Source organism: Cupressus sempervirens, chromosome 2 (genome assembly GCF_028749045.1).
Source record: "Cupressus sempervirens isolate cs-2001-9-10 chromosome 2, ASM2874904v1, whole genome shotgun sequence".
NCBI lineage: Eukaryota > Viridiplantae > Streptophyta > Pinopsida > Cupressales > Cupressaceae > Cupressus > Cupressus sempervirens.
Genome location: NC_143119.1, coordinates 5,182,929 through 5,192,552, shown reverse-complemented (window position 1 = coordinate 5,192,552; position 9,624 = coordinate 5,182,929). Strand labels below are relative to the sequence as shown.

The 9,624-nt window shown below is 34.0% G+C and overlaps 1 protein-coding gene across 1 annotated transcript; it reads right to left on the bottom strand.

Moving 5' to 3' along the window:
* Window positions 1–1,825: 1,825 nt before the first annotated feature.
* LOC149570806 (putative inactive cadmium/zinc-transporting ATPase HMA3) lies at window positions 1,826–7,459 on the bottom strand. Its single transcript, XM_089812370.1, has 10 exons — window positions 7,094–7,459; window positions 6,760–7,017; window positions 6,218–6,315; window positions 5,867–6,122; window positions 4,976–5,113; window positions 4,173–4,503; window positions 3,870–4,069; window positions 3,656–3,786; window positions 3,319–3,387; window positions 1,826–3,014 (listed from the first exon to the last, which is right to left on the bottom strand). Exons 1-10 carry the CDS (start codon window positions 7,305–7,307, stop codon window positions 2,178–2,180), a joined length of 2,532 nt encoding a protein of 843 aa, XP_089668496.1. The 5' UTR covers window positions 7,308–7,459; the 3' UTR covers window positions 1,826–2,177.
* Between the last annotated feature and the right edge of the window lie 2,165 nt (window positions 7,460–9,624).

Here is a 9,624-nt window from a genome sequence, read left to right as displayed (position 1 = left end):
TGATTGACCCCCTAGAAAAGCTCAACGCTTCACCTCTATGAGCATCACCTAGATGCAATAAGTGCTAAGTCTTCCATTCATCTCATGAGATATTGGTTCTTGTGTACTACTAATCATGAAGCATGGATCAACGAGTTTGACTCAAAGAGAAGACAATTGAATCCTGATTACAAATTACAATATAGCAATACACATTCTATGTTAGAAAAAAAATTGATTTCAAATATATGAATCTTTCACTTAGAGTTAGACGTATCTTGAATTAGACTTAGAGTTGTCTTCATTATTTATGTTACAGTGGTTATATCTAGAATTTATGTGAAAATTATCAAATTTAAGTTGATGTGCAAATATTATGCTAAAAATAAAAATATCCTAAGATAATGTCTATTAATACTCTATAAACATTAGACTTTATGAATACGACATTTATTATCTTATAAAGTTTTTTTTTTTTTTAAATGCTTATGCAACAAAGCTATTTTTAAAAAAATAGACATCCTAATGTTTAGACTAAAAGGCTCCTAATTCATTAAGCCTTGATTATGACATTGGAAAATAAATTGAAGAGGGGGAACATTTTTTACTTATAAAATACATTTCCAACAAACTAAAACATAGATTAGATTAAGGAGACAGACAATTATTTTTTGAAAACTTTTCATTCTAATTTATTTTTGTTTGGGTACATAGAAGTTGACAAATAAACTCTTACAAAATTAAGGGTACACATTCTATGCGAGAAGTCATTTTGATTTTGAGCACAAGTCGTTCACTAATGATTTGTAGTCTTTAATATCTCAACTTAGAATTCTATCTTATATATTTATGAAAAGATGATTATATAGTCATATGTATTAAATTGTTTAATTAACTCGAATTTAAGTTAAAGTGCAGAGTAAATGTTAGAAATATATAAAAATAAAAATATCTTAAAATATCATCTATATACCTTCTCAAAATAAGTTGTCATTCATAGTTCATTGGGAGTTAACATTTATTATTTTTAAAAGTGCCACTACATTTTGAATGTGAGAGTTCAAGATTTTATTACATGTATGCAAGTGTTACTAGAGTATTATTCCATTAAAAATAGTTGATTTATAGAAGTGTTTCATATTTAAAGGTACTCTAAAAAGATACATTAATATGAGTTGTTGATTTATTTCTCATTGCTTATTCATGTAATCATTTATTTGTCTTATGATACATGTAATTGAAGTTATTTTGCAATAGTTTAACCTTAATTTTCAATTATGTATTATAATGAAATAATTGATAGAATAAATACACATTTAATATTTACTGTTTAGATGAATCTTTAATAATTTAGATGTAACCACATTAAGAACTCTTAGTTGAGAACTTGATTGGAAGGGCAATTTGCCTTCATCGCAATATCAAGACTTCACTAGTAGATGGTGTAAACATTAGAGTGGGTTAAATGATATAATATGATAGATTTTAATGATGTCCACGAGGCTAAAGTAGCCTATGGGACCCACACGATCACCCCCCCAAGGTAGGAGCGGAACTAATCTAGCTGCAAAGTTTTGGTTAACTTGTCTCTCCTTCGTTAAAGTTTGATAATCAGAGCCACTGTTCTCTTCACTTGATCCTCCTTGAATAAGTAGTTCAAATATGTGTTCTGTAATATCTCTGTATAACCAGATCTGATATCATTGTATGCTAGACAATCTTTGACAAAGTATTGTTCCGTTTAAAACAAGACCAATAAAACTTTTGAAGGAAAATAAACAAAAGAAGTGAACAAAAAGTTTATATACATATGTATATTTTAATTACAAGAGAAATGAGATTCAACTTAAAACGCAAAAGCAAAAAGCAATCTCAATTTCGAAATAGAATATACAATGTAGAACCATAAAATATTTGTTTGTGGCAACAACCCTTCATAGGATAAAACAAAATTTCTAGATCATTTTTATGGAGGCCCCTTGACACCAAGACTCAACCACTTGAAAGAACTTTTACTATACATTTGAAATCCAATCAATAACAGAATGGGCCAAATATTTCATGAAAGCTAGCCCTTCTTGGAATTGATGAACCACAACTTCTTACGAAAAAAAATTAAAATTCTAAAACAAACCTCCTCTAACAAAATACAAAAATCTAAAACAAATCATTTTCAAAATGGTGATTGCTTGTGAACCTTATGGTGCCTCTATATCACTGCAACATGGTCGATTCCTCGGTTTGAGGCAACCACAGCCCTTGTAAATCTTTGCATGATGGATGCACGCACTACATTTCACTACATTGAAATGCTCATGCTCATGGCTATTACTATGATTAGGGTTATGGTCATGGTGATGTTCATGATCATGTACATGGTGGGGGCTATGTTTATGATTGTAACTATGCTCATGGTCATGGCTCTCTTTGCAAATACCATCATGATTTTCAAGATGACATGCATCATGATTCACATTTTTTTCAAGATGGCATGCATCATGATTCACATTTGAAACGTTGCAACACTGATCATGATTGTGAAGATGATCTGCATGCCCATTCAGATCTGAAGCATCACGACCTGCATCATGATCACAAATACGGTAAGCATGACCATGCTTGTCTCTTTTCAAGAGAAGCATGCTATGGAATGTTACGATCAGGCAAGTGCCTGTGTCTGCTAGCACAGCCATCCATAGGTGGATATAACCCAAGAAAGTGAGTACCACCAAGGCTACCTTTGTCAACAGGGAGAACGCAACATTTATGTATATCGTCCTCAGTGATCTTCGCCCTATTTTCACTGCACTGGCAATCTTCCTTATGTCATTAGACATGAGAGCTATGTCTGCAGATTCCATGGCAACCGCCGAGCCCTCCACACCCATAGCTATCCCCACATCTGCTGCTGCTAATGCTGGAGCGTCATTGATTCCATCACCCACCATGGCAGTCATGCCATCCTGCTTTAGCTCTCCAATAAATCTCAACTTGTCCTCTGGGAGTAATTGGGCATGAACTTCAATTTCTCCTACCTACATAACCATTACCAGGGCTCCTCCACCAATTAAAAAAGCAATAATAGGATTGTGTAATGATTTCTGGATTCGATTGTGTAAGTTATTTTAGCATCAATGTTTCAAATCACGACAGAGTGTGATCCGAAACATTGCATTCTCTCATCCTTATGATCGATCAAAGAGTGTGATCCAAAATGTTGATGCCTAAAAAACTTACACAATCGAATCCAAAAATCATTACACATGTCAAATAGATTATGAAATCTTATACTGTTAATAATAGGATTGCCTACTCAAATTAACCATTTAAGGCACATACCTCTTTTTCAACTTCTGTAGCTGAAGCAATAGTGTCACCTGTGAGCATGGCCACTTTGATTCCTAATTTCTGAAATTCAGAAGGATGAAGAAAAACTTAGTGTATGAGAACACAAAACAAAATTTAATGGCATAGATCTCAAGAGTCAAAAATAAAAAAGTTGGGAAAACTCAATTCATTTTCAGAGAAAAACATTATTAATGGGCATCCTTAAATATCACATACTAAACTAAAAATTAAGTTTGATAAAAAGTAAGTCAACTTTGACTATTTAACACTTCTAGTATAGAAAACAAGTCTTAGTGATGTTCAGGCTCTCTGATTATTAACAGCCAACCTTTATTTTGTTAACTGCTTTTGGTGCTTGTGGCCGGGTGCAATCTGCCACGCTAAATGCCCCTACAAACTTTGCATCTACTCCAACATATGCTACTGTAGAACCTTCAAAATTCCATGTGTCTGGTACATCTATAATCAACCGATGACAATATCTTAGCAGCCTTAAAAATGTAACAAGAAAAACTAATTAATGTTGCAGGGGCAAACTTTACCTTGGCCCCAGGAAAGCCGAGTTTTCAAACGGCTGTTGCCAATGTAAATCTTCTGGCCATTAATTACCCCACAGACGCCCTCTCCTTGCAATATACTGAAGTCTTTCACCTCGGCAGACGGCTCAATGCCCTCTTTCCTACAGTATGCTACCACTGCCATGGCCATAGGATGAGCTGATTTACTCTCCACGCTGGATATCCTGTATATATGCACGCAAATGTGTACCCTTATTACATTCACCCGTATATGATGCACACAAAATGCTTCTGGAGAGCCTACTACAGAAATTTCTATCTACATACCAATGCAGCAAATTCTGTCTATTTCTGGCCTCTGAATCCACAAGCTTGATGTCCACCACTCTAAATTGTCCTTCTGTGAGAGTCCCTGTCTTGTCAAAGGCTATGACCTTGAGCTTTCCAAGGGCTTCTAGAATCCCTCCCCCTTTAATGAGAAGTCCAAGCCTTGCAGCATTTGTCAAGCCACAAGCAGTAGCAACTGGGGTGGAGATGACAAGAGCACAGGGGCAAGCAGATACAAGAAGAACAAGCGCTTTGTATATGTAGTTATGAGTATCCAACGACCGCTTAATAAATGGCAATATTGCTACTGCTATTGCCACTAATACTACCACTGAATATATAGGATGAAGATAGTTATTTTCCATGTAAACACTAAGGCACAATATAATAAAGATTGTTAGTTCCAGAGACCAGCTAACTCGTAAGACATTCTTCCTATGACGATGCTCAGTATACTAGGGTGCTCTACTGCCATCGCTACCAACCCCTTCAAGCTCTGGGTTATGGCTTGGTTTCTTTCAAAAAGGAATACAACTAAAACATAACATTATTAAATTTCTACGATCCATTTGTAATAAGATTTTGTTTCTAGATTGGATTGTGTATGTTTCTTAGCATCAACTTGGATTACTCCATGATCTAGCATCAGGATGAGAAAATGTAAGAAAAGGTTGATGATGGATGGCGGATTGTAGTCCAAATGCATTGATACTAAAAAAAACATACACATTCAAATCCAGAAACAAAATCTCATAACTAAAACTTAACCAAAAAATTTCTGAGATTTTATTTTAAAAGCATACCTGGGGTATAGTATTTGGCAAATCGCTGTACAAACTGCTCTGTGCGGGACTGTTGGTTTTGGGCTTCCTCCACAAGCTTTACCATCTTTGCCACTCTAGAGTCCTCTGCTTTGGCTACAGCCTTTACTCTTAAATACCCTACGGTTCACAATAGGTTACGCTAAATCTTTTTAGGAAGCTTTCTTCTATTGTTGCTAAAAGTAGAAAACCTTAGTAACACTGAACATTAAAAGAACTAAACTAAAACTAATGCTTATCATTCAAAATATTCAAGAACTAAACTAAAACTAATGCTCATAATTCAGGTAGTTTTAGGCTGGAGTCTCATGGGCACCCGCTTTCTTAAAAGTAGAGCGGGTGCTGCTGAGATTTTTTAGGCATATTTAAAAAGGGAAGCGGTCCTATGGATTTATATGTGAATCTGCTTTAAAAATTAGCCCCTAGATTCAAAGAAGATGATTGTCTCATGAATTTTGAAAATAAAAAATATATATTTCTTCGTAAATTTGTTTAGTGAGATTATTTCATTTTTGGTGAGAAAATGAAGAGTAGGATTGACAAATGGCAAAAATCTTCCCTAAGCTGGTGGGCTAAATCCAGCCCCACTCCATTTTCACCCACTCAAATTGAGAGGGCTAAAAATCCGGGGCTCCTATTTTGTAGGAAAGATTCCAATTAAAGCTTTAGCCCCCTCTAAAATATTGCCATGGAGCCACCCGCTCCAAAAAATAGAGCCCAAGCCCCTCTCATGGGACCCCTGCCTTAGGCTCTGGCGGATCTTTTCAAGAAGCTTTTTTTTAATTAGAGTTAATAGTTGAAAAGTTTATATCAGTGAGCATCCAAAGAACTAAACTAAAGCTAATGCTCATTATTTAGGTAGTTTAAGGTTACCTGTAAGATTCATGGTGCCACCCCACACTGCCTTTCCCACTTCTTTTTCCACTGGCACTGATTCACCTGTTAAGCTGCTCTCATCTACAGAACTTGCCCCACCTATCACAACGCCATCTACTGGAATGCTTTCACCGGCTTTCACAGCCAAAATGGTGTTGATTTCCACATCCCCGGCATGTATTTTTTCCCCTGTTTCCTCGACCACAGCAGTTTGAGGCACCAGATTCATCACAGCCGATATTTCCATTCGAGCCTAAACCAGCCAGATACTGAACCCTAAATCTCTAAATTGAGAACGTTCAAATCCAAAAGCAAAAGAAATGAAATTTCAAAACAAAGAATCCGAACCTTGTCGGCCGATTTAGATTCAAGCCATTCCGCCAATGTAAAGAGAAAGACAATGGTACCTCCTTCTATATAGTCCCGCAAGGCAATCGCGCCTCCCACTGTTTGAAATAAAAGAAGTTCATTAAATTTCTATCTGGAAACCAGCCAATTTACACATCAATACGTAGCGGCTACATATATCTACACGCTACAGTAAATATCGATTGTACCTAGTTCTGCTATCGGATGCTTATTTTAAAATCGCCGACACAAAATAGTGATGAATCAAGGATATTTAGTTCGTGCTTATTAACCATATCTTTTCCATGGCGAAAACAAGTTTGAGCAAAGAAAACTTTAAGCAAAAACTTTGCGAAATTGCAGCCATTCTGAGCCATTTCTTCAGGAAATTTTGAATAATTTAAATAATGATCAATACTGACAATTGAAACAAGCATATTCCCTTTCCATCAAAAAGCTCTTCAGCTAGGTAATACGAGAACAGAAAACTACGGAAACAATTGACCGACACAGGTATGAAGTTGAATTTCCCCCAAAATCACCTGCAATAAGCATGAGAACATTTATGTCGAGAACAAACCCTCGAACGGCCGCCAAACTCCTCAACAGAATTGGAGGAAAACCCACAGCAATGGCCGCCAGAGCAACAAAGCGCAAGGGATGATAATATAAACCGAACAAGGCAATTATCAGAAAGAATCCAGAGGCCAGAGTATACGGACTGGGCCATTTCTTCGTGCCTCTTACTCTCCCGACAACCTTTAAACTTGCATCTAATCTCGCCTCATTCAAAACATTAACTGCACAGCACAAAAAATAAAATTCAATTCGGCCATCCATTTACAAAACACGCAAATCAAATCAAATCTGTCCTACCTAATTGTGAAGGTTGAATTGAAAGCGCATCGTGCTGAACAATGACTGCTTTCGACGGCACATTTACTGAAACCTTGTGCACCCCAGGCAGAGGCTCCAGGAGTCTCTGTATCATGACCACTTCAGAAGGGCAGCAGATGCCCATTACGTCCATCCGAGTTTTCGTCATAATCCGATTCTCCTGAACCTCTGAAGATTCCATGATTTCTGCCATGAAAGAATGAACTGCATGTACTGAAGCTTTCTGCCATGAAAGAATGGACTCCTATTTATAATCCTCACCCCTGACCTAGATTTTTTTTTATTTTTAAATGCAAGCATTTCTGAATCAGTTTTTTTTCCTTTTTTTTAAATAAAAATAAATTTGTAGTTACTTGTGATATAAAAGTTATATATAAAGGTCCTTATGGTAGAGTATAATCTGTGTGATACGTGAAAGTTATTTTTGAAGTTTTAAATCTTAAAATGTAGACAAAAGTTATGTATAAACAGATGGCTTAAACATTATACATTATGATTTGATTATTAGGTAAAAATGTTAAATAGTCAAAGTTTGACTTACTCTTTTCAAGTTTAAAAGTTTAGGGTTTAATTAATTGAATACAATTAGTAAGAATGTATCTAACACATGGTTTTTTCATATAATTTAAAATGTTAGGACTACTATATTTTTTATATATTATATTATATTTTAATAGATTGAGTACAATTAATAATAAAGATGATGGTTGACTAACTTAAATCTAACTTGTTTGGGCCAGACTAAAATGTAAAACAATGTATTCCTCTTAAATTAGTTGCAAAAATATCATACATACATTACAAAGATAGAAGATGCGACCTATCATAAGATGTAAAATATGCTATAGAGGAAAAATGATTTATCCAATGCGGCATTCCATTGGTTATTATGGATCATGTGTTACAAATAGTTACGATGAAAATATTTGATGGTTTTTGAGACTACGAATAGATCCAATTTAACCAATTGGATTTCCCTCTATTTGACTTCTAAGCTAAATGAGACTCATGGAAGGAGGCTTGCACCTCAGATGTATGCTTACTCAAATTGTTGCAATCCACTATATAAAAGTATAGATGTGACATCTATGTATGCTAGTATATTTTCATTTTAAAAAGTAAAAGTTTGAATAAAGAACCTATTAGAATATAAAAATAAAAACACCTTGAAATATCAACAACAAATACCTCTAAACATTAGACTTAGTGAAAATGATATTTATTATTTTATAAAGATCAAAACACATTAGATATTTTTGAAAAATGCATATGCATAACAAAACTATTTTTTAGAATAGGCATTCTACTATTTATGACGAAAAGAGCCCCAAATGTTAAACCCTCTAATTATGAAATTGGAAAATATAAATTGAAGAGAAGAAACATTTCTAAATTATAAAATGGATTATCAACCCTTACTATTATCAATAAGCCACCTCTACATATTATGGATTATATCCTTATAGACATTATATTTTGTTAATATTTTAGTAATTTTACTTGTGAAAAATATGACATCATTTTATTGGGATTTATGGTGGGAATGTTAGTTGGTAGAAAAATTCTTATAAATCTAAGGATACACAATCTATATTAGAAATAATTTTCATTTTGAATATAAATCATTTATTAATGCTTTGTAGTTATAATATCTTAATTTAAAATTAGATTAATCTTAATTATTTATATTTAAGGAGGGTTATATACAAATGTATATTTTATTATATGAAATCAATTGTCAAATTTAGGTTGGCATGCAAAGATAATGCAAGAAATATATAAAAATGAAAAAACCTTAAAATATCATCTAGAACTACCCACTAGACATTAGACTTTATGAATATGACATTTTTTATTTTATAAAGATGAAAATACTATATTTTTTAAATAGTTATATGCAAGAGAACATTTTTTTAATGTGCACATCGCAATATTTAGGATGAAAAACCTTCAAATCTTAAGCCTCTCATTATCACATTAAAAAATAAATTAAAGAGAGGAAAATTTCAAAAAAATAAATACAAAGTTTTTTATACATCCATATATTTAGGAGGGAAGACCACCAAATATTGAAGCCTCTTATTTTGACATTGATTTTTTTTGGAGAATATTAGTGTAAATAGAGAAATATATTATTTAGTGTATTGTCTTACAAAGTGTACACTTTCTTCGTAAGACCTTCTAGCCTCTCCTTAGTGTGGTTTGGTACATTACGACCTTCTATTGCATTTAACTATTTAAATCAATGTCCTTTTTCTTCTTCCAATCTTGTTCCAAAATCTAAGTTTGCATTAATTTATATGCATGGCTTTCCATTTACTCCTTCAAACACAAAAATCATGATTTAAGTGCAGGCATGATATAATTTTTTGTGCATTTGTCAACATTTTCTCTTGACCTCTAATATTTCTTGGATTCGAGACTTCTACCAAAAGTTTGCACCTCTAAGTAGAGGACAAGTTCGACCCTTACCTAGGGTAAAGGTCAAGGTCACCCCTTACCCAAGAGCC

Bases quoted from the DNA above. Each gene is read 5' to 3' on its own strand.
- LOC149570806 (XM_089812370.1), bottom strand. From the start codon at position 7,307: ATGGCAGAAATCATGGAATCTTCAGAGGTTCAGGAGAATCGGATTATG. The intron at 5,114-5,866 runs GTAACCTTAAAC...TGTGAACCGTAG, and splicing joins TGGCACCATGAATCTTACAG to GGTATTTAAGAGTAAAGGCT. The intron at 4,070-4,172 runs GTATGTAGATAG...GCATATATACAG, and splicing joins AGACAGAATTTGCTGCATTG to GATATCCAGCGTGGAGAGTA.